Below are 26,174 nucleotides of genomic sequence, written 5' to 3' on the forward strand. Positions count from 1 at the left end.
AATTCAGGAGCCTTTCCTGAAACTTTGAACCATGCCTATAGTAACTTATTTTGTTTATTAAATCTATGTAACCATTTTGGTTTGATAAATCGGGAATTAACTTTGAGAGATTACTTAAGGTAAATATTAACCCATGGCCTTCTGAGCTCATTTCGAACTTGTAAGAGTCCCTTGGAATACTGTGTGCACTAATGTCAGAACAGTCAGATTACCCTGAGCTCAGGATGAAGAAGGACTTCTTTTTTGGAAACCTCTAACCAAGAGATCACGTCTTCGGTTCAGAAGGCCTTCAAGAATTTTAGAATTTCTAAAGCAACTACATTTAGAGAATCTACGCAGGTTAAAACAAAGGTGACTGGTAAGTTCTCAAATGTATTACTGAAATATTAAGCTGTAGTTTTCATAAGGTAAATATTCATTGTGTCAGTGAAAAGTTGGCATTACTGAATGGCTTTATCAGGTTAGGCTTGAGGGGAAATGCATTATCCCCAATAACAATTGAATTACAGTAGAAGCCCGATTTAATGAATTTCAATTTAGCGAAAGCTCAAATTAGCAAACTGCAAATAGCAATAACAAAAATGCTCAACTTAGCGGAAATGGTTCGCTAAGTTGACCATTTTCCGCTAGCTGGCCAGATGCGTGTCTACGGAAATAGCTCAATTTAGCGGGAACGGTAAGCTAAGTTGAACTTTTTCCATCAACTGGCCTCATGTGTGTCTCAGAGTCCAATGTTACCAGATGTTACCAGATTGTGGTGGTGGAGTCAAGGAAAAATTTATAATTTAGTACTTTGGAGGTATATAAATATATATATATATATTTATATATACGTACTATAATATTTATACAATAATATATAATTCAGTATATAAAGTATAATTGTAGCAGAAATATATTCAAGTAGAAATAGACGGTATAATAGGAAAACAAAATAATGAAACAGTAAGTTGTTGGGAAAATTCAAAATCAGTATGCGAGAGTAATCACCACGAAAAACACTTCTATAACAACGAACTACGTTTTCTGCAACAACACAACAATAACGCTCACTATCCAAAAACCAACTGCCCAGTCCTATTAATCGCTAGAATTATGTACATCGAACCAAACACGATGCTATGACTAATATTCCGCGAAATTCACAGACAGCTCATATCATTGTTATACAACACACACGCACACATGTACGTTAGATGGACGGCAAGGATTGACGTTCTGAAGAAAGAGTGAAATTCTCGTGGATCTCAACAGAAAGGAAGTACCTATTGTATTTACAGGGGGGGATTGCTCGTGGTGTAGTGGGAAAGTGAGGAAAAGGGAGAAGGGGAGGGATTACTGAGGGAAATGGAAGAAAATGAGGAAGGGGAGGACTTGGTCCAAGAGGCCAGACGGCTTGTAAACAAACGCCGATCCAATGATTTTGATTTTGATGATGAGACTAACAAAAATGTAAAGATTAGAAACATAGATAAAAGCAGTTCAATGGAAGGTGAGGATAATAATTTCCAAGGATTTAATGAGGGGGTGGCGGATGCCAACCTCCCCCGACTGGCAAAACTGGAGGAAAAGCTTGAACAAATGACCGAACATTGGGAGGTTAGGTTCGGTAAAATGTCAAAAATTGCTGAAAGGGTTGAAAGATTGGAAGACCTAGAGAAGGCGAACAAGAACTTAACTGATGAAATAGAAGAACTAAAAAGACAGTTAAGAGAAGTAAAAGAGGAGAATGAAGAATTAAAAAGGAACAATAAAGACAATTAAGAAACAATAGCAAAAGAGGCACAGGGGTGGGGGAAGATACAGGAAAACAGTAAAGTTGCATTTACTGATATTAAACAGCAAATGAAAGAACAAACTGAAGACTCAGTTATCAAAGTGATGAGACAGAAGGAGAATATTGTAAGAGACTTAGCAGATAAAAAGAAATGTATAATTATATTAGGAATAGAAGAGAAAAATAACCCAGATAGAACCACAAGAATCAAGGAAGAAAATGAAAAAGTAAGTAAATTACTAGAATTAGTTCAAGAAGATGAACCTGAAATAATGAAACAAATTGAAGAGAAGTTTAGACTCGGAAAGTATAGTACAGATAAGACCAGACCAATTAAGATTAAATTCAGATCACAAACAACAGCAGAGAATATCTTAGCAAAAACAGGGAAGTTAGCAGAAAGTGAACAATATAAAAAGGTATGGATAAAAAGAGAAATGAATAAAGAGGAAAGAGAGGAAGAAAAAATGAAAAGGAAAGAAGCTAAAGAAAAAAACGAGACCAGAACAGAGTCAGAAAAACAAGAATTCTACTGGAAAGTAGTGAATATGAAATTGAAGAAATGGACCATAACAGAGAGAAACACAAAAGAAACAGAGAATACAATGGAAATAACAGAAAGTTAAGAGTATCCTACACAAATATAGATAGATTAATAACAGGACTAAATGAACTGAACGAGTATCTGAAGGAAAAAGATCCGGACATAATGGGAATTGTTGAGACAAAATTAAAAGGTACACTACCACCCAACAGCATAGGACACAATGCATATAATTATTGGATTAGAAACAGAGAGATAAAACAAGGGGGTGGAACTATGTTCCTGACTAAAAAGTATATAAACATGAAGAGTGTCACATATGGAAAGAACAGAGTAGAGATGATTATGATAGAAATAGAAGACAGAGATAAGAAGAGCAGAAAGTTTGTAATAAACTACGTGCCCCCAAAAACAGCCTTGTGGGAAGAGAGTGAACATAAAAGTATGTTAGAAGACACAAGAATAATACTAAACAAGATAATGGAAGATGGAGGAAGAATAGTTATGATGGGCGACTTTAATTGCAAAGAAATCTGCTGGGAGGAGATGGCTGTAAAGGGTGGAGAAGACTCATGGGGAAATGTTCTACTTGAGATGATTATTGACCACACAATGACACAATGGATCCAAGAGAACACTAGGTATAGAAATGAAGAAGAGCCATCGAGACTAGACCTAATAATCACATCAGAACCTGAAATAGTGGAAAAGATAGAATACCAGGCACCAATAAGTAAAAGTGACCACATATTGATAGAACTAGAACTAAATGAGAAAAAATACATGAAAAGAAATGAACGATATAGAAAAGGAAGAATGATGTATGAAAAAACAAACTTTGATCAAACAAGAGAATTCTTTCAAAAAGAAAACTGGGAAGGAATATACAAAGAAGAAACAACAGTGGAAGAGAAATGGAATATTTTGACAAAAATTTATAAAAAAGGAGTGGAAAAGTATGTCTCAAGACAAAAACAAGAAAAAGAATATGTAAAATGCTGGTACAACAAAAGTTGTAGGGAGTTAAAAGACAAAAGAGACAAAGCTTGGACCAGATGGAAAAAATGCAAAAGGCCTGACAAATGGAAAATATATACTTGTTATAGAAATGAATATGTACAAACATGCAGAGAGGAAAAGAGAAAATATGAAAAAGATGTCATAGAAAAATGTAAAGATCAACTAAACTATTTTACAGATTTGTAAACAACAAACTGAAAAACAAACAAGATTTGGAGAAATTAAGACAAGGAGTTGAATACACAGAGGAAATTGAAATGGCAGAAATTATGAACAAGCATTTTAAATCAGTGTTTACAAGGGAGAACATACAACCTGAAGAGATCGAATGGAAAGAGAAAGTCCCCCTATGAAAGAAATAGAAGTAACAAAGAATGAAATAATGAAACAATTGAGTAATCTTGATGTCAGAAAATTGCATGGACCAGATGAAATAGCAAACTGGATTTTTAAAAGAATGCAGGAATGAACTGGCAGACAAAATCCGCTCTGGCAACACTGTTATACCAACGCTCACTCTCTCAATTTAACGGAAAATTCAATTTAGCGGACTGGACCTTGGCTGAATTAGTTTGTTAAATCGGGCTTCTACTGTATGTGGTCAGTGCAGTAAATAATTTTGAATAGTAGAATTTAATGTTGAGTCCCTGAATGCAGCACTGTCATTAGCTCTACAATTATGACCAACATCTGTATAGATAAAACAGTAATTGACATGTACTAGAGCAAAGTCTTAAAGGAAAGAGCAAGAGGAAGTGTATAGCTTTAGGTATTTGGGGTTGTATGTGGCAGGAAAGGGAGGAGTGGAGGTGAAGGTAAATGCCTTGGAGGATTAAAAAGTCTCATAAGAAATAGGCATCTGGGAATAGATGCAAAGAGGAGACTATATGAAGGAGTGATTGTACTGATGGTACTGTATGGGGCAGGCCTGGAGTTTAAGAGAGGAAAAGTTTAAATGTACTTGATAAGAAATTTCTGAGAAGTATGGTAGGGGTTATAAGGTTGGATGGAGTGAGAAACAAGGTGAAGAGGAGAGCTGGGATGGAAAAGGAGGTGGCAGACAGGGCTGATGAAAGAGTATTGGAATGGTTTGGACAAATGGAAAGAAAGAGTGAAGAAAGTTTTCAGCTATAGAACTTGTTTTGCTGCTGAGATACCAGCTATCAAAAATTACTTAAGTTTATTACTTCCTATGATGTTTATATCTTCAAATTGTGAGTGTGATCATGTTGTATTTTTGTAATTGTATACGTATAGTGCTATATAATTACAGGTATAAGATAAAGTGTAGTGTTCTAGTAATTTAGAATCAAAACTGTAGTCTGTTACTGTACTCCAAAGGTAGGAGTAATGGTATAAGGTAAGCAGAGTAAGCTTCATGTACTGTATTTAGGTAATTAGTTCCAAGGATCCACGAGGGCTTGTGTTGGAAGAGTAGAGTCATAAGGATCAATGAGAGGATATCACAATTGTGCATGCAACTGGGATACCACTTTCTTGATCCTTGGTATTTCTTTTACAGGTATTTTACCTAGTTGTATTATATGGGAAGGGAGCTATGCTCATGGTGACCCCGTCTTTTTATCTTTCAGCATCAAGTTTTTTCTTAAAATCTTGAATAGTGTTTGCACACACTGTTTCTTTATCTAAATTATTCCAGGTATCCATTACTCTATGTGGGAAGCTATTCTTTTTCAGATCTCTTCTATAGTTATCCTTTTTGAGTTTCTTTTCGTGTCCTCTTGTTTTTCCATTGTCTCATTTTAGTAAATCATTCCTATCTAGGATTTCCATTCCTTTCATGATTCTATAGATAGTCAGTAGATCTCCTCTTTCTCTTCTTTGTTCCAGAGTTGGTCATTCCAGTTTGGACAATCTTTGTTCGTATGTTAATTTGGAAAGAGTTGGTGCCAACTTTGTCATTGCTCTTTGTATTCTTTCTAATTTCTTTATATTCTTTTTAGTACTGGGTGTCCAGTGTTGCTGTGTACTCCAGTTTTGGTCTTATTAGTGTAGTCAAATGCCACTTTCATTGACCTTTATAGGTTGAAGGTTTCTCCGACTATTTTATTGATATGTTTGTCTGGTGTTATGTCTTTGCTGATTATTACTCCAAGGTCTCTTTCTGAGTTCACTTTTTTGATGTCTTCTTCAATTAATTTCTTGATATTCTGTTTTTACTCTTTCCAAACTTCATTATACTACATTTCTTGATATTGAAGTTCAATTCCCACTTTTGAGTCCATTTCCAGATTTTGTCCAGGTCTAATTGTAATGATTCGCAATCCTCGTCTGTTTTAACTTTGGTATTTTTGCATCATCTGCGAAGAAATTCATATAACACTCTACTTCATGTCATTTATATATATATGGCAAACATGATTGGAGCCAATACCGAACCTTGTGGGACACCACTTATCATTTCTTCCCAATTCGAGTATTTATCTCTAATTACTACCCTCATTTTTCTCCCAGTCAGAAAATCTTCCATCCATTCCAATAATTTTCCTCTGATGCCACCTATTGATTCAATTTTTCTTATTAGTTTCTTGTGTGGTACCTTATCAAATGCTTTTTGTAGCTCTAGGAAGGCACAGTCTGCCCATCCTTCCTTCTCTTGTATTATTTCTATTAGTCTCAAATAGAAGCTAATCAGGTTTGTTGTACATGATCTTCCTTGTCTAAATCCAAATTGATTTGGATTCAGTATAGTTTTTTCTTCCAGATGTTTAAACCATCTATTTTTGATAACCTTTTCACATATTTTTACTACTGTGCTTGTTAGGGAGACTGGTCTGTAGTTAGTTGGATTTTCCTTGTTTCCTCCTCCCTTGTTTATTGCTACAATATTTGCATTTTTCCACTCCTGTGGTACCTTTCCTTCTTTCAGTGAGTATTTAGTTATATTGTATATTTTGTCTGTTAACTCCTCTATGCATTCTTTCAATATCCAATTTGCAATTCCATCTGGACCATGTGATTTTCTGACATCAAGGTAATTTATTTGGTCCTTGATTTCCTTCCGTGTTGCAGTTATTTCCTTCATTGGGGGTGGGATTTCATGTATTTAGTTAATTAGTGATCCTTCCAAGGATCTATGATGGCTCATGTTGGAACAGTAGAGCCATAGGGATCAATGAGAGGATATCATAATTGTGCATGCAACTGGGGTACCACTTTCTTGATCCTTGATATCTCTTTTCCAGGTATTTACCTAGTTGTATTTTATGGGATTGGAGCTATGCTGGTGTTGACCCATTTTTGTATCTCACTACATCTAGTTTGCTTTTGAATTCGTGTATATTTCTGGCATTAACTGTTTCACTGTTCAATTTGTTCCAGACGTCAATTACCCTGTGTGGGGAAACTGTTCTTTTTCAGGTCTCTTCTGTAACTGTCTTTAGTTTCTTTGCATGTCCTCTTGTTTCTCTTTTGTCCCATTTTAATAGGTCATCTCTATCAAGAACTTCCATTCCTTTCATAATTCTAAAGATGTTCAACAAATTGCCTCTCTCCAATCTTTGTTCATATGTCAAATCTGATAGTGTAGGTGCCATCTTGGTCGCTACTCTCTGGATTCTTTCTAATTTCTTTGTGTTCTTCTATGTGCTTGGTGCCCACAATGATATAGCATATTCTAGATTCGGTCTTATCAATGCAACAATTAATTTCTTAACCATCTCTTCATCCACGTAGTCGAAAGCCACTTTCATAGATCTTGACAGATTGTAAGTCCCTCCAAATATCTTGTTTACGTGTTTGTCAGGAGTCAAGTCACTTGAGATGATTACTCCTACCTCTCTGAGTTAACTTTTTTGACTTCTTTATCTCCAATCATATAGTTTCCTGAGACTCTGTTTTTGCCTTTTCTGAATTCCATTATGCTACATTTCTTGATGTTGAAATTAATTTTGTTTCTGACTCCATTCCCATACTCTATGTAAGTCATCTTGTTATAATCTGCAATCTTCTGTTTTCACTCTCTTGAGCAATTTAGCATCGTCGGCAAAGAAGTTCATGTAACAATTCACTCCTTCGTCCATATCATTTATGTATATGGCAAACATTAAGGGAGCCGAAACAGAGCCTTGGGGGACCTTTATGCCTCTGATGGGATCCACCTTACTCGCAGAGGCAAAGATGTTCTTACAAACATCATCGTGGAAGTTTGTAATGAACTAGTTCCTTTTTTGGGGTAGAAACTTAAAGGGAAGAGGAAATAGAGTGTATTGGAGAAAACAGTAGGGCATAGCAATAATGTAGAGCAATATGTTAGTGTAGGACAAAATATCATTTTAGAATATAATGTCAGTAGAAGATGAAATATTACATTAGAATGTAATGTCAAAGGACAATATATGATTGGATGTAATGATAGTGGAGGACAAAATATTATGATGGGCTGTAATGATAGGGGAGGACAAAATATTGCAGTTAGGATATAATGTCAGAGGTGGACAGAATATCATTTTAGGAAGTGATGCCAGACCTAATGTCAATGAACGACGGGTGGCCAGTTTGGGACGTGTTGACAGAGGGGTCAAGGTGTACATAAGAGATCGGATGACCATGAAGGACCAGATGTCCATGATGAGGCAAATGTCCATGAGGCATTGAATGTCAATGAAGCACTAAATGTCAATATAGAGCAAGGTCTCAATAAAAAACAAAATTATAATGTAAGGCATGATGTTGAAACTCAAAATGTGTCAAAAAGAAATAATCACGAGTTTCTTTAAACAATATACTTTAATGCTCATTGTTTGCTGATGACACTGCGCTTGTAGCAGGATCAGAGGAGGGATTGAGGAAGTTAGTGACAGAGTTTGAGAAGGTGTGTGAAAGAAGGAAGCTGAAGATAAATGTGGGCAAAAGTAAGGTGATGAGATGTGCAAGGGGAGAGAGTGACAGCAGGCTGGAAGTGAGCATTAAGGGTGAGAGACTGGAGGAAGTGGATAGTTTTAGATACTTAGGTGCGAATGTGGCAGGAAAGGGAGGAGTGGAGGTGGAGGTAGAATGTAGATTGAGAGAAGCAAGTAAATGCCTTGGTGGATTATAAAGTGTAATGAGAAATAGACATCTGGGAATGGATGCTAAGAGGAGGTTATATGAAGGAGTGATTGTGCCAACAGCACTGTATGGGGCAGAAACATGGAACATGAGAGAAGAAGAGAGAAGGAGTTAGAATGTGTTTGAAATGAAATGTCTGAGAAGTATGATTGGGTTTATTCGGCTAGATAGAGTGAGAAATGAGGAGGTGAGGAGGAGAACAGGGGTGGAAAGGGAGCTGGGAGATAGTGTTGATGAAAGAGTATTAGGATGGTTTGGACACATGGAAAGAATGAGTGAAGAAAGATTAGTAAAAGATGTGTGGAAGGAGTGAATATGAGAGGGCATCCTAGGATGAGATGGATGGATGGAGTAAAAGGGGCATTACAAAACAGAGGAATGTCTGTGAAGGAAGGACGGGAGAGGACAGAAGATAGGGGTGAATGGAGAAGGGTTGTGTATGGATGATGCTGTGATGCATGAGGGGGAGTAAGTGGGGGATGGGGGGTGAGGAAGTATATATATAAGAAAAAAAAATTGACGCAGCCCGAAGGGATTTCTCCCCGTGTTCTCCTTTTCTGCATGAGGGAACGGAGAGAGGGGGGGTCGCTGAATTTATGAAGCGGCCTTGCTGTGGATGTGCTGTGTCTTGCGACACTGCCTCTGACCCAGGGCAGCGGACAGGATGCAGGGATGACCCATCATCCAGGAGGTGCCAAGATTGGAGGGAGGGATGAGGGTGGAGGGGAATGGAATGGGTGGGAGTGGTTTCTATGCCTTTTTCTTTTTGGCTACCCCCTGTGTAAGGGGGAAAAAGTCTTTGGTATATGTAGGTATGTATGTATTAGGAACAAATTCCAAGAAATCCAGGCATATGCCAAAAGCGAAAATCTTGATATGATAGGAATAACTGAGACATGGTTAAATGGTGGAGAGTTTGAAGCAGAATTTATTATTGTGGGATTTAAACACTTTCATCAGAATAGAAACCATAAGAAATGTGGAGGTGTTCTGTTGTACAGTACATTAAAAGCAATGTCCATGCCTGTGTTTTAGAGAAAGTGAAACAGGATGCATATGATAGTTTGTGGGTAGATTAACCCAAACAAATGGACAAAAAATGAATGTAGGTGTAATATATAGGCCAAAAACAGTATCGTTAGCAGATGACAAACTGTTGTTTCAAGAACTGTCTAGTTTCTGCAACCGGGACTTATTGATAATGGGTGATTTCAATTTTACTGACATTGATTGGATGACCCTTGAAGATGGCCATATAGGTAGTCACTTTATAGATTTTTTTGGTGACAGTTACTTAGTTCAGAAAGTAAAAGAGCCCACAAGACATGGCAATTTACTTGATCTATTGATCACTAGCCGCAAAAGCATGATAATTTATGTAGAAGTTGGTGAAACTATTGCAAGTAGCAATCACAACTTAGATTCAAACCGCTAAAATTTTTAGAATAGATACTTGTGTTTCTAAAATGCCAGATTTCAGTAAAGCTCAGTTCATAGGACTACATCAATAGCTTCAGCTTATAGATTGGGAGGCAGAATTAAGCGAAAGACCTTTAGATCAGATGTGGGGAATGTTTCAAAACATGCTTACTAAGATGATTCATACATCCCATATAAGGACATACGCCACTCAAATCAGGCTTGCCCAAAATGGCTTGACAAAGAAACTGAAAAAAAATATAGCTAAGGGACAGGCTTATAAGAAATACAAGTGCTCGGGTGCACCTAATGACTTTCAGTGTTATGTAATAAAACAGAGAGAGTTAAAAAAAAAAAAAAGACAATAAAAAATGAAAATGACAATATGAAATGAATATCACTGATGAATCCAAAGAGAATTCCAAAGAATTCTATAGTTACATTAAAAATAAAAAGGTTAATAGGAATCACATTGGCCCACTATTATCTGCTGACAGTCAACTTGAATATTCAAATGAAGGAATGTGTGATATTTTAAACAACTGTTTTAGCTCAGTATTCATAAATGAAGCACCTCAAAGTGAATATTTCAAACTGAAACCTGTGAAAAGTCTAGGGTGAACTTACTACAGTAAATATAACAAAAGAAAAAATTAAAAGGTATATAGAAAAACTCAAAGTTAAAACACCATTCAATATTAAGAAATGCAGTATAATGGAATTTGGAAAGAGTAGAAACAGAATATCAAATGATTACAGAATTGGGGGGAAAAAAATGAAAAAGATCTTGGAGTGATGATTGGAAAGGACATGAAACCAGATAAGCATATAAATAAGATGTTCGGAGAAACCTACAAATTATTGAGAGCAATCAAAGTGGCATTTACTTATATGGACGAAGAAATGATAAGGAAAATACTAACTACACTAAGGCCAAAACTTGAGTATGCAGCATCACTTTGGACACCCAGTACCAAAAAGAATATTAAGAAACTAGAAAGATTACAAAGAGCGACAACCAAACTAGCACTGACACTCGCCGAACTAACATATGAGCAAAGACTATCCAAATTGAACCCACCAACTCTGGAACAAAGAAGAGAAAGAGGAGATTTGCTATCTACAGAATAATGAAAGGAATGGAAGTTTTAGACAGGAACGACCTATTAATGTGGGAAAACGGTAAAACAAGAGGACACGGAAAAAAATTGAAAAAGGATAGTTATAGAAAAAACTTGAAAAGGAACAGTTTCCCACACAGCGATAAACACATGGAACAAATTAGACAACAAAACAGTATGTGCTAACACTATACAACATTTTAAGATAAAACTTGATGCGGAGAGATACAAAGACGGGTCACCACGAGCATAGCTCCCCTCCCGTATATTACAACTAGGTAAATACCAGGGCCTGATGGATTTCATCCAAGAATCTTAAAGGAAATGAAAAATGAGATTGTTGTTCCATTAGAAATTATTTTCAAGAAATCCATCATATCCAGAGATGTACCAAGAGAATGGAAGCTAGCTAATGTTACTCCCATATTCAAAAAAGGTAACAAAAAGAAACCAAATAACTACAGGCCTATAAGCTTGACTTCAGTTTTAGGAAAAATGATGGAAACTATCATCAGAGATGCTATCGAACATCATTTAGAAAGTAACTGTTTGATAAAGGATAGCCAGTATGGATTCAGAAACATTCTTGCATGACTAACTTACTCAAATTCTACAACACAGTCATCTCAAATTATGACAAAAGAAACAATATAGATTTAATGTCTAGACTTTGCAAAAGCTTTTTGATACCATCCCCCATGAAAGACTACTTACTAAATTTGCTTCACATGAAGTAAATGGTAACCTATTAAGTTGGACTAGTAATTGGTTGAATGATTGAAAACAGAGTTGTTCTAAATGGCAAAACTTGGAAAATGGTAAAATGTTATGAGCGGAGTTCCTCAAGGTTCTGAAGGTTCTTGGGCCACTTCTATTCATAGTATATATAAATGATATAGACCACGGACTGAAATCTATCGTCTCCAAATTTGCTGATGATACAAAGCTGTGTGGAATGGCAAATGATCACTTAAACCAATTGGATATTCAAGAAGATTCAGATAAACTACAGCAATGGTCTGAAGAGTGGCTAATGAAATTTAACACTAATAAATGCAAGGTAATGCACATAGGTGTAAATAACAGTAAGTACAATTACAAATTATTTGGCAATTCATTAACAAAAGTGAATAGTGAAAAGGATCTTGGGATAATTATCAGTAATGATCTCAATCATCTAAGCAGATTATTTCAGCCTCTGAGAAAGCAAATAAGATTCTAGGACTGATTGTGTGACCTTTTGACTTCAAAAGTCCATCTCTCATTAACAAGCTATATAAATCGTTAGTTTGGAATATGCTGTTTCTGTATGGTCACCGAATCTCATTAAAGACATTGACGGATTGGAAAAATTACAACGGCGAGCCACAAAACTGATTCCAAATATAAAAAATAAATTATATGAAAATTGACTAAAACATATGAATCTGTTTTCCCAAAAAATGCGTAGACTCAGAGGCAGCTTGATACAGGTCTTTAAGATTTTAAAGGGAATTGACAACATCGAAAGTGACAAAATTTTCACACTGAATGAGAATCTAACAAGAAATAATGGTCTCAAACTGTCAGGAAATAGATTTAATTTGGAAGTGGGTAGAAACAACTTTGCCAACCATGTAGTTAATGAGTGGAATAAACTTCCTGCAGAGGCATTGCAATGTAGTTCAGTTTGAAACTAGATTCATTTAGATAAACACCCAAGCAAGATGCTGTAATGCCTGCCATTTATTTTATATTATTTCTGTATTTTGTTATTATTTGTCTTTATTATTATTTGCTTGATTTTCATTTATTATTAGCTATCTGTCAATTTATTATGTACTATTGACCTGTTTGTTTATTTTAACTATACTGATGCATTTATTTATTTTATGTATTATCTATATTATCTTTTTTATTTAGTTATTTATTTAGCATTATTAGAATTTTTTTGCATCCAACCTAGTTATGGACCAAAATGTCTCCTGTCAGCATGCTCCTCCTTTGTAATCCTTTGTAAAGATTAGTAAAAGAAGTGTGGAAGGCAGAGGTAGAGGGAGTGGATTTGAGGCAACAATCGAGGATGAGATGGATGGTTGGGGTGAAAGGGGCATTGAGCAAGAGGGGAATGTCTGTTGAACAAGGAAGGGGAAGGTAGGTGATAGGGGTGAGTGGAGAATGGCTGTGTACAGATGATATTTTGATGGAAGGAAGGGAGGGAGTTGGGAGTGGTTGTGAATGAATGATATTTTGATGCATTCCGAAGGGATTTTTCCCCATCTCTTTTTTCTGTATGAGGGATGGAGAGGGGGGTTGACAAATAAAGTGAAGTGGCCTTGCTGTGGATGTGCTGTGTCTTGCTGCATTGCTTCTGACCCAGGACACTGGGTGAGATATAGGGATGACCTGTCATCCATGTGGAACTAAGATGAGAGGGAGATGGTGGATGGGAGAGGAATGGGTGGGAATGGGTACTTCCCTCTTGACTTGGCTACCTCCCTTGTAATGGGGAAAAGCCCTTGGTATGTAGATAGATAGACTAGAACAATGAGAATAATACTGTGGTGGCCTTTGTAGTTAAAGACTTCTGATGCAGTATTGTCTGGACATTTAATCTGAATGTGTCTTGCATTGATTGCTTCACAGCAGGAAAGGAAATTCCACTTTAATTCATAATTGTTTGTTGATTGTGGCACTTGGGAAGAAAAAAGCCTTTATTAGAAACCAACAGGTTACTAATGTGTAGGCTGCATTGACGCATAAAGATTATTTGTATTATTTCAACTTATAGCCTGTTGGTATTGATGGTTAAGGAAAACCAAACAAAATTAAGAATGAGATAGACTACAAAATTTTACTTTGATATTCTGACTTGCCCCCAAGTGAGAGAATGAGAGAGAGGGAGAAGTCCTTTATTGTAAATTTCATAAAAGATCCTCAGGTAATCAAATAAGTGTTTTTTGAGTTATTATTTTGGGCTGCACACTAATTCACTAAAGAATGTCTCATGAGTGGCAGCTGACAATTCAGGAGATGACAAATTAAATGTACATACATATACCAATGGCTTTTCCCCCCTTACATGGAGGGTATCCAAAAAGAGAAAGGCATAGAAATCACTCCCACCCATTTCATTTCCCATATATTCCACTCCCCTCCACCCTCCTCCCTCCCTCCTATCTTGGCACCTCCAGGATGACGGGTCATCCCTGCATTCTTTCCACTGCCCTGGGTCAGAAGCAGTGTCGCAAGACAGAGCACATCCACAGCAAAGCCGCTTCATAAATTCGGCGACCCTCCCCTCTCCGTCCCCTCATGCAGAAAAGGAGAAGATGGGCAGAAATCCCTTCGGGCTGTGTTAAATTTTTTCTCATACATACTTCCTCACACCCATCCCCCACCCACTCCCCTTCATGCATCACAGCCTCATCTATAAACAACCCTTCTCCATTCACCCCTATCTTCTGTCCTCTCCCATTCTTCCTCTACAGACATACCTCTCTTTTGTAATGCCCCTTTCACCCCATCCATCCATCTCATCCTAGGACGCCCCCTCATATTCACTCCTTCCACCTCCGCCTTCCACACTTCTTTTATTAATCTTTCTTCATTCATTCTTTCCATGTGTCCAAACCATCCTAATACTCTTTCATTAACCCTATCTCCCAGCTCCCTTTCCACCCCTGTTCTCCTCCTCACCTCCTCATTTCTCACTTTATCTAGCCTAGTAACCCCTATCATACTTCTCAGACATTTCATCTCAAACACATTCAAACTCCTTCTCTCTTCCTCTATTATGTTCCATGTTTCTGCCCCATACATTGCTGTTGGCACAATCACTCCTTCATATAAACCTCCTCTTAGCATCCATTCCCAGATGTCTATTTCTCATTACACTTTTTAATCCACCAAGGCATTTACTCGCTTCTCTCAATCTACATTCTACCTCCACCTCCACTCCTCCCTTCCCTGTCACATTCGCTCCCAAGTATCTGAAACTATCCACTTTCTCCAGTCTCTCACCTTATCCACTTCCATACGGTGACGCCTACGTAGGTGGCATGAGGAGCAAGTGGGTACTCGATGATGCCGAAGTCGCCATCTTGATTATATTTATTGTAGTCGTACCTACGTAATTTTCATTCTCTCTAAACTGGCTTCATCAATTTTCTATGGTTATCAAAATACACAGGTGAAAGAGAACGAACGATTGAGCACTGACTTTATTTTTTATAATGCGATTATTATGACGCAACATCGCACGTTGGGCAGCTAATGCTGCCAGACGTGCGATGTGCCCTGGAGTGAAGAGGTTGATGCTCACTTCCAGCATACTGTCACTCTCTCCCCTTGTACATCTCATCACCTTACTTTTGCCCACATTTATCTTCAGCTTTCTTCTTTCACACACCTTCTCAAACTCTGTCACTAACTTCCTCAATCCCTCCTCTGATCCTGCTACAAGCGCAGTGTCATCAGCAAACAACAGCTGGCTCACCTCCCACTTCTCCATTTTCTTTAATCATCTCCAACCCCTGACCCACTACCCTAGCATTCACCTCTTGCACCACCCCATCCATGTAAAGATTGAACAGCCAGGGCGACATAACACACCCCTGACAAAGCCCCACCTTTACCTCAAACCATTCACTCTCTCCATTTCTAATCCTAACGCAAGCTCTACTACTCTCATATAAACTCTTGACTGCTCTTAACAGCTTTCCTCCTATCTCATATATCTACAGTGCCTTCCTGTCTACCCTGTCAAAAGCCTTTTCCAGATCCATAAAAGCCCAAAAAACATCCTTACCTTTTCCTATAGCTTTCTCACATATCTGTCTTACCACAAAAATCTGATCTACACATCCCCTACCTGTCCTAAAACCACATTGTTCCTCACCAATTACTGTCTCTGTTCCTCTCCTAATCCTCTCAATCAAGACCCTCCCATAAGCCTTCCCAACTACACTCAACAAGCTGATCCCTCTGAAACTACTACACTCACACTTGTCTCCCTTTCCTTTGTAAAGTGGAACTATACAGGCGCTCCTCCAGTCCACCGGCACTCTACGCTCTCTCAAACAAACATTAAATAACCTCACCAGCCAGTCCACCATAACTGTACCTCCTTTCTTCAGACATTCTGCATGGCATCTATCCAACCCAGGTGCCTTACCTGCTCTCATCATCTTAACAGCTGCTTTCACTTCATCCTTCCCTATTTCTCCTCCATTTTCCTCACTCATCACTCATTTTCTTAGTGCTTCCCACTGCAACCACCCTTCCCTCCCCAGCCTCCTTCACATTTAGTAACTCCCTAAAATACTCTGCCCACCTTCCTCTCACTGCCTTCTCTTCCATTATCATCTCTCCATCTGTACCTTTTACCTTTTCTTCTCTAATTGATTCGCCTCCTCTTTCTCTTTTAATTTCCTTCCAAAAATTATTTTTATTGCTTTCAAGATTTTCTGTCATATTCTTACCCCATTTCACATCTGCTCTCCTCTTTACTTCCTTTATCTTATACTTAACTTCCCTTCTCTTTACTTTGTACCTCTCATACGATTCCCTTGTCCTAATTTGTAGCCAATGTATGAATGCCTGCTTCTCTTCTACTCCTCATTCCACCTCTCACTACCCTTCCTTCTATTTCCTCCCGCTCTCCTTGTTCCACACACCATCTTTGCACACCTTATGACTCCCTCTTTGAACCATCCCCATTCCTCCTCCACTCCTAGCTCTACTCTATCCTTTACTCTCTCCCACTCCTCTTTCAACTTCTTCTTATACTCATTCTCCTTTTTTTCCTCATTTAAGCAGTTCACTCTAAGTACCTCCCTACCTTCTGCCCTTTTCCTCTTTCTCCACCTATTCTCCACTCTCTATTTACCTCCCTACCTTCTGCTCTTTTCCTCTTTCTCCACCTATTCTCCACTCTCAATTTACCTTCCACCAGGAAATGATCTGATATACCCCCACTCTCTCCCCTTAGAACATGTACATTCTTAACTCTTCCTACCATACTCCTGGTCACCACTATGTAGTCCATTAATGCTGTATCTGCCACCCTTCCATCCACCACCCTCTCCCATGTGTATTTATGCTTGACTTTCTTCTTAAACACTGTACAGTCGAACCTCGAAAGCCTGGACTAATTGGGGGGAAGGGCGGTCCGGTCATGCCAAAAGTCCGGTCATTGAAAATGTCGCCCTAACACCCGTAGATTTTCGTAACGGTATACGTATAAGTAATGTATGATATGGCATTGAAACACATATGAATAATACTCTAACACTGTAATAATAACAATACTGTAATAATAATACTATAATACTAATAATTCTGTAATGATAACTGTAATACAGGCATGTAAATGTACTGTACATACAGTGTACTGTACTGTATTTTTTATTATGTACACTATAAATATTGGAAGGTATGCACGCGGGACAGTGGTGGCGGCCAGGGTTGCCGCGTTTTATAGAATGGGAGTGTTGCCATACCGGGGCATACATTTTTCTCGGGCGTGTGCAGACTTTCATAGCAAGATATACTGTACTTGTCAAACTTTGACATAATGTTGGTTCTATTTTTTTTATTCTTGAATGTATATAAGGCCCCCATGCCCTAACGTATTCAGCAAGATATAAAAATGATTTATTTTATATTATCGCTAAAAGAAAGCTGAAACTTTAGCGTAGAATTTTTTTCTACACAGTAAAAACGTATCTTTTGGGGTATAATATTTTATAAGTAACACAATTACCAATAAAAGTCATATTTTGATGTACCATTTATTATTTGATAACTTGTTCTATGATTTAAAAATCATAGAACAAAAGTTTGAGTTTTTGAATGTTTTTAACAGCCCGCTGATATGTAGAAAAAAATTCCTCATGTCCATGTGTAGTTGCCACATGCTGCTATTTTACTACGTTTTGGTACAAATTCTATGAAACGGCAGACCTGGTGCTAAAAGAAAGCTGAAACTTTAGCGTATAATTTTTTTCTACACAGTAAAACGTATCTTTTGGGGTATAATATTTTATAAGGAACACAATTACCAATAAAAGTCATATTTTGATGTACCATTTATTATTTGATAACTAGTTCTATGATTTTTAAACAAAAAGTCTATTTTGATGTACCATTTATTATTTGATAACTAGTTCTATGATTTTTAAACAAAAAGTCATATTTTGATGTACCATTTATTATTTGATAACTAGTTCTATGATTTTTAAACAAAAGTTTGAGTTTTTGAATGTTTTTAACAGCCCGCTGATATGTAGAAAAAATTTCCTCATGTCCTTGTGCAGTTGCCACATGCCGCTATTTTACTACGTTTTGGTACAAAATTCTACGAAACGGCACCCTGGTGGCGGCTTGACTGGGTCGGGTTTGAGTACACGTGTACGGCCATCGCTGCCACCTACCGGGCAAATTGGGATTTTTGCTTGAAAAGTACGCCCTTTGTTCATTTCGACCGGTCATACGAGGGTGCGGGCATTTGGGGTCCAGGCTTTCAAGGTTCGACTGTATTTGCTATCATCAACTCTCAAGACACATCTCCATCAATTCTCCACTACGATTTTTACCTGGAACTTCATACTTCCCAATCACTCTGTCAATTGGTTCATTTCCTACCCAATACAACAACATTGACATTTCTCCCTAATCCCTCTATGCACTCATTTATATCTACCCAAAAAGCCTCCCTTTCCTCTATGCTCTTCTCACTACCAGGCCAATATGCACTTAAAAAACCCACATCTCCTTTCCCAGCTTCACCTTCATCCACATCAACCTTGATGACGCCTCCTTCCACTCCACTACCTGCTTATTTATCTCTTCACTTACTAGTATAGCCACCCCTTCTCTCCCTCGTCCCCTCTTCACTCCTGAGTACCTTCCAGCTACACTCCCAAACTCACAGTTGCCCTTTCCTTTCATTTTAGTTTCACTCAAAGCCAGTACATCCATCTTCTCACAAACCTACTGCCTATCTCTTCCCTTTTACTCGCATCTGTAACACATCCATGCACATTAAAAGACCCAAACCTTAGGGTACTGGTTGGAAAGCTCCCAGACCCTCTTATGCCTTTACTTTCTTTTTTAGGAATGTCCCCTTTTGGGGCTACAGGTAGTAGGACTCCTAATCCCATCCCCCGTCCCTTTTTTGTCGCCTTTTACGACTCGAGTGGAAAAACTTGGTGGCAGTATTCTTTTGCCCCCACCACAGGGTAGGTAGGCGAAAAAAGTAAATGAATATTCAGAGAAATGGTACAGGATAGTAAATACAGGTAAACGTCGACTTACGATGGCCGCGACTTACGATTGTTCGACTTTACGATGACGACGACGACGACGACGATATGATAATTTAACCCCTTCCATACGGTGCCGCACACGTAGGCGTCTTGATTATATTTATTGTAGTCGCCCCTGTGTTTTTACATTCTCTCAAATGATTCATTCTCTGTGGTTTTCAAAATTCGCGGGTGAAAGAGAGAACGATCGATATAAGCGGTGACTATATTTTATGATGCGAGTATTATTACGTCACGTCGTACGGCTGGCATTGGCTGCTGCCCGCGAGATTTAAGTCCGTACTGAAAATACATATTATAGTGTTTGAATATGGTAAAAAGGATAAAAATAATTAAATAAACTACTGTACATGTTTAATAGGCTATATTCAGTATCTCTGGTGGTTAATATACAGGTAGGCTAGGTACAGTGACCACGGAACAGAGTGGGGATCGACTTACGATGAGATCGTCTTACGATGGCTCTATCGAAACCTAATGCCATCGTAAGTCGACGTTTACCTGTATATGTAAGTAAATAAATGTTTTATTGACGTGTTTCTTGCAACTGTCATCTGCTGAAGCGTCTGCTACAACTCGTGAGATACTGTATATGTAAACACACATTATAGATGTGCAAAATGGATTACATGGATCCTGTTTAATTATGATTTCCTAATCTTAGGACACAAGTGAGGGTATTACCCCAAGTGAAATTGACGCCAACAATCTAGATGCAGAGTTCCACAGTCAGAGAACCAAAGAAAGTAAGTGCTCTGGTTTCACGGAAGAGGAAATTAAATCCAGATGAATCATATCAATAAGGTGAATGATGTACTTGCAAAATTATATCTCCACAAACGGAACATGAGTATGACAACTTTGGTAAGCATATTGCCCCACAGTTCAGGCATACCTACTAGAAATGCAATCATACTGTAGGAGAAAATACAATCTTTGGTAATAAATGAAAAACGTGTCTGTCTGTCAGAAAGGACAACCTCACTTGTGCATTCTTTCAATGCACTGCATGGTTCTACAGTTTCATACACAAATGTAGGCCATATGAGTAATGAATCACAGTATTCCATAGAAAGTGTTGCCTATGAAGAACTGTAAGGGTTTATATCACTTACCTTTGTCCTCAATATTTTCTTAATTGAAATCTACTCAATAAAAGCTTGTTCAAACCACTATTTTCTTGTAATTCTCCTTCCAGTTTTATTTTGATTTATGTGTGATCATCGCATACAAGCACATATTTGAGTTTACTGGAAATAAACAACATATAGCTGGCATTTGGAATATATTACCTGTAAGTAGTTGTGAGGTATAGTTAGACAATACTCAGAACCTTTCTTTAGGCTTTATTCAGCCAAAAGCATCACCATAGTCTGAAAACAAAACAGAAAATAGTGTAAGAAAATATATCCATTTCTAATTAGGTGGCTAACAAGTACTATTAGTTACGGTATACAGTAGAAGCCCGATTTAACGGATATCAATTTAGCGGAAGCTCAAATTAGCGAACTGCAAATAGCAATAACGAAAATGCTCAACTTAGCAGAAATGGCCCGCTAAGTTGACCATTTTCCGCTAGCTGGCCAGACACGCTTCTACGGAAATAGCTCAATTTAGCGAGAACGGTCCGCTAAGTTGAGCATTTTCCGTCAACTGGCCACATGCGTGTCTCAGAGTCCAATGTTACCAGATTTTACCAGATTGTGGTGGTGGAGTCGAGGAAAAATTTATAATTTAGTATTTGGGAGGTATATAAATATATATATATATATATGTATATGTACTATAATATATATACAATAATATATAATCAGTATATGTATAAAGTATAATTGTAGCAGAAATATATTCAAGTAGAAATAGATGGTATAATAGGAAAACAAAATAATAAAACAGTAAGTTAATGGGAGGTGAGCATACTGTATTAATAACTCTACTGTACTTTACTATATATATTTTTTATTATTATCTTTTTCTCTATGCTATTATTAATACTGTATAGGGTAAACAAAACACATCCATTATAAATAGTACATAGTACTTTATTGTCTTCATTTGAATAAGCCATCCAGACTACTATAGTATATGAGAAAATGACTGAGAGGATTTAGCAAAAAAAAAGCTCAATATAGCAGAAAATTCCGCTACGTAGGGAGTCAAATACCGAACCAGGGTTAGCGGAAATAAGCTCAAGCTAGCGGAAAATTCCACTAAATAGGGGGTCAAAAACGACCTCCAATTTAGCGGAAAATTCACTTTAGCGGACTGGGCCTTGGCTGAATTAGTTCGTTAAATCGGGCTTCTACTGTATAAAGCTCAGATCACCACATTCTCCCCTCCCTTGAAAATCATTGCTCTATATATCGAAGAGGCTTTTAACATTCCCATGTATTTACCTAGTTGCATTATACAGGAAGGGAGCTATGCTCGTGGTGACCTGTCTTTGTATCTTTCAGCATCACGTTTTTTCCTAAAATCTTGAATAGTGTTTTACACATTGTTTCTTTGTCTAATTTGTTTCAGGTGTCTATCACTGTGTGGGAAGTTTTTTTTTCAGATCTCTTCTGTAATTATCTTTTTTTAATTTCTTTTCATGTCCTCTTGTTTTTCCATTGTCCCATTTCAATAAATCATTCTTATCTAAGATTTCCATTCATTTCACAATTCTATAAATAGTAGGTCTCCTCTTTCTCTTCTTTGTTCCAGAGTTGGTAATTCTAATTTGGACAGTCTTTGTTCATATGTCATTTTGGAAAGAGTTTGTGCCAGTTTTGTTGTTGTTCTTTGTATTCTTTCTAATATTTTTTTATATTCTTTTTAGTACTGGGTATCCATAGTGTTGCTGCATACTCAAGTTTTGGTCTTAGTGTAATTTTTTTTTTATTTTTTTTTTTTTTTTTATAATTTCCTCATCCAAATAGACAAATGCCACTTTTATTGACCTCAATAAATTGTAGGTTTCTCCGACTGTTTTATTGATATGTTTGTCTGGTGTCTTGTCTTTGCTGATAATCACTCCAAGGTCTTTTTCTGAGTTTACTTTTTTTACCTCTTCACCAATTTTATAATCTCTCGATATTCTGTTTTTACTTTTTCCAAATTCCATTATACTACATTTCTTGATATTGAATTTCACTTACCACTTTTGAGTCCATTTCCAGATCTTGTCCAAGTTTTGTTGTAATGAGTTGCAATCCTCCTCCATTCTTACTTTAAGTATTTTTGTGTCTGCAAAGAAATTCATATAACACTCTACTCCATCCATGTCATTTATGTATATGGCAAACATGATCGGCTCAGTTGTTCATGACCAGTATGTGCAGTAGAGGCTGTATCCCTATGTTGTAAGCTTGCTGGAGCATCAGATACCTGGGCTGGAAGAGAATCAACCTTCATATCTCCTTCTTTGATAAGTATACTCAGATCACCTACAGCATCAGAAGAATTCAATTCAAATGTACTGTATCAGCAGTAGGTACTAGAAGAATCTTTGCCGAACCAATCTCTGTAGAAGGATTGACATTGAGATCCTCTTGCCTCTTGTACAAAGATACATTACCAGTTGGTGCTAAGTCATGCATTGATATTGTTGATTCACATCCATCAGCAAATCTTATATGAGCGTATTGTGGATTTGCTTCTAACAACTGAACCTCATCAACGATTGATGCTGGTACAAGAAGAGCCTCTTATGCATGTGGTGTAGCATTGGTGGCTGTGCAGAGCAGAGATCTAATTGAATGAACAGCATCAGGCAGCACTGTTTCCCATTGACATTTTTTAAGGTTCTTGGATGCCAGAGAGTTATGTGCTTCCAGATATTATATCTCTCACACTGCCCATTTCCATGAGGATTATAAGGTGTCATTCAACTAATGGCCATACCTAGATTGTGCAAGAATTCACATAGATCCTTGGCCATAAATGAGGATCTGTAATCAAGATATAGGTAGGAAGACATACCAAATATTGCAAAAAAATTATTTAGACAGTGGATTATAATACCAGTAGTCATGTTCTGACAGGTGAATGGAAATGGAAAATAAGAATACTCATCCACTACTGTGAGCATATAGTGGTTTCTGGAGTTCAAGGATAGAGGGCCCTTGAAGTCTAGACTAAGACATTCAAAGGGCTGCATGGCCTTGATAAAGGGAGTTTGGTGTGTTTTGTAGAACCAAGGTTTCAATCAGGCACCCTTGAGGACATTCAGAGCATACCCACCTCACATCTTCCACAGAATAAGGAAGATTTCTCACTCTGACAAAATAAACAAGTCTTGTTGCACCAGGTTGGCAAAGTTGAGTGTGGCGCTCAGATAGTTTCTCGTTATTGAGAGTAGCTCCACAGTGAACATGTGGGAGTGTCTGCAGGAATGTTTTATTAGCAGGATGGTACATGTCATAGTTGTAGCACCCCAACTCAATCCTCCATCATTGAATTTTATCATTCTTGATTTTTCCAAGTCGATTCATATGGAACCTAAAGCTGACAACCTGTTGGTTTGTAACTAAGGTAAAATGTTGACCTGTCAATTAGTGAGACCACCTCTTTATGGATTCCACAATTGCACATACTTCCTTTTCTACTCCAGAATGTTTGCATTCAGTAGATGTGAGGGTGTGAGAGAAGGCAATTGGACAGTCTGCCTGATTCAGAGTAGTAGCAATGACTATCAGATGCATCAATCTCAACTACCAAAGGAATAGTTTCATCAATTGAGTGCACAACAGCCTCCCCAATCTCTTCTTTGAGGTCATCGATAGCTTTCAGGGCCTCTGGACCCAAAGGAAAAGTGTCAATGGTAACAAGAGTTCTGACCTTGTCAGAGAATCAGGAAACCCACTATGAATATTAGGAAAACATGCCAATATCATGGCGTAAGGAAGTACAGTCTTTAGGGATTGGTAATTCCTTTAATGGATGTAAACATTCAGGATCTGGTTTGAGAGAACTGTGGGTTATTGTGCAAATGATAGATTTAGTCTCGTTAAGTGTAAGGTGGAATCGGACAGCTTCTTGTAACTTCGCCAAGTTCTCGTCATGTTCCAGCTGGGTCTTCCCTGCCACGATGATATTGTCCACATAAGCCTTAGTTCCATGCAGATCATGTTGCTTGGTGATGATGTCAATAGTCCTTTGGAAGCAAGCAATGCCATTTGTAACTCTGAGTGGTACTCTGTGGAGATTATATAATTCAACATTCATTTCAAAGGCTTGTCCTCTTCCCATATACTCGTAGGTGATAAGCACTTTTCAGGTCTAGTGTGCTTGTAAAGAGGCAGTTCTGTGACAAGGTCATCTATTCTTGGAAGAGGGTATGCATCCAAACAAGTGAATTTATTAATGGCTTGTCCATAGTCTCTTTGGTGATGCTCATTCAACACAACAAGGACCCTCCATGGAGATGTGCTTTCCTCAATAACACCATCATGTATCATTTCAGGCCTTATGAACTTCTTATCATCATCCCCAAACTTCTGGGATTTTGTTCCAATGGGTTTGTAATGAGGAGCAAGACTTGAAAAGAGATGAGGTGTATCCACCAAAGCTGATAGTACACTGCAAGTAGCAGGGTTGGATATTTAGATCTTTCTTGGATCCACCAAAGTTCACAGTAACACTAGAGTGTTGGCTCCTGAAGTCTTGACTAAGAATGACACCACAACACAAGTCTGACAGTACAGAAAGCCTTGTATTGTAGTAGCACTCACCCTTCAAATTGATTTCAACCATGCAGCATCCCTTCACAGGAGATGTGAGTGATGAAGAAGCCATAGATACACTTCCAGTCGCTGGGACAACCTTCAACTTGTGCTTCTTGACATACCTATGTGAGATGAAAGAGTCGGAGCTCCCTGTGTCAATAAGAGCAGTTGCTTCATTATTACCGATCAAAACATACACAGTTGCTCGCCATAGTAGTCCCGGGGAAGAAGCAGAGATGACTGCCAGTGTAGAAGACTGAGTGGATGCAGAAGCAAAAATTTTAGTAGACTGGCATACTTTAGCAAAGTGTCCCTACTTATTACACTGACAAGTGACATTTCTTGCAGGGCACTGTCCATGATTGTAACAGGGACCACCACAGAAATAGCATCGGGACTTTGAATTGGTAGCAACACAGGTCCTTTTGGGCAGAATAAGTAGTTTCAGATGTTTCAGTAACACAGGTCCTATCATTGGTGTGAACAGGCTCACCAGAGACAGTAAAACGAAAATAAGACTCCAAGGTCTTCTGAGCAACATCGAGTGCCATGGCTTCATCAACAGCTGTACTTAGGTCCAAAGTTTTGTTTTCAAGCAGTCATTGCCTGATTGTTTGAGAGAGCAAACCATTGATGAATCCTGTATGTAGTCATCCCAATTCTGTGAAGCAGTAACAGCCTTAAAGTTATAATCCTTGCTAAGCAGCTGAAGCTCTTGTAGATACTCATCTATTGTCTTCCCTTTCATGCTGCCTACGAGTAGCCAATAAGTCTTGTGAACACTTCATTTTTGGGCTTGACATAGAGGTCTTTGAGAAGATTTATAGCTGAATTATAGGTTCTCACTGTAGCCCCAAAGGGGACATTCATAAAAAAGCAAAAGCATAAGATGGTGTGTGAGTTTTCCAATCAGAACCTTAAGGTCTGGGTCTTTTAATGTAGGTGGATGTGGTACAGATAAGAGTAAAAGGGAAGAGATAGGCATTATGTGTGAGAAGAAAGATGGATGTGTTGGCATTGAGTGAAACTAAGTTGAAGGGGAGGGATGAGTTTGAGTTTGTAAGTGTAGTTAGGAGGATGTCAGGAGTGAAGAGAGGATGAGGGAGAGAAGGGGTGGCTATACTAGTAAGTGAAGAGATAGGTGGAGTAGAAGGAGGTTTCTTCAGGGTTAATGTTGATGAAGGAGAAACTGGGAAGGGAGATGTG

At 37.9% G+C, this 26,174-nt stretch overlaps 2 protein-coding genes across 11 annotated transcripts in view; one reads left to right on the top strand and one right to left on the bottom strand.

Moving 5' to 3' along the window:
- LOC143021926 (uncharacterized) overlaps positions 1-26,174 on the top strand; it is a 122,061-nt gene that overhangs the window by 19,652 nt on the left and 76,235 nt on the right. Inside the window, exons 7-8 of one of the 10 annotated variants that reach the window (XM_076179797.1) lie at positions 19,050-19,769; positions 19,925-20,433. The exons of 5 other annotated variants lie outside the window; for them this stretch is intronic. The gene's annotated coding sequence lies outside the window, so the exon portion shown is untranslated. Of the gene's footprint in view, positions 1-17,061; positions 19,029-19,049; positions 19,770-19,924; positions 20,434-26,174 lie in introns of those variants that run through there. 4 more of the 10 variants (XM_076179796.1, XM_076179799.1, XM_076179798.1 and 1 more) reach the window with 4 other exon arrangements.
- LOC143021998 (uncharacterized) lies at positions 23,866-24,468 on the bottom strand. Its single transcript, XM_076179930.1, has 2 exons — positions 24,129-24,468; positions 23,866-24,038 (listed from the first exon to the last, which is right to left on the bottom strand). Exons 1-2 carry the CDS (start codon positions 24,466-24,468, stop codon positions 23,866-23,868), a joined length of 513 nt encoding a protein of 170 aa, XP_076036045.1.

This window comes from Oratosquilla oratoria, chromosome 43 (genome assembly GCF_046742065.1).
Source record: "Oratosquilla oratoria isolate Oo_2021 chromosome 43, ASM4674206v1, whole genome shotgun sequence".
NCBI lineage: Eukaryota > Metazoa > Arthropoda > Malacostraca > Stomatopoda > Squillidae > Oratosquilla > Oratosquilla oratoria.

Bases quoted from the DNA above. Each gene is read 5' to 3' on its own strand.
- LOC143021998 (XM_076179930.1), bottom strand. From the start codon at position 24,468: ATGAATGTTGAATTATATAATCTCCACAGAGTACCACTCAGAGTTACA. The intron at 24,039-24,128 runs GCATGTTTTCCT...CTTTGGGTCCAG, and splicing joins TTCCTTACGCCATGATATTG to AGGCCCTGAAAGCTATCGAT.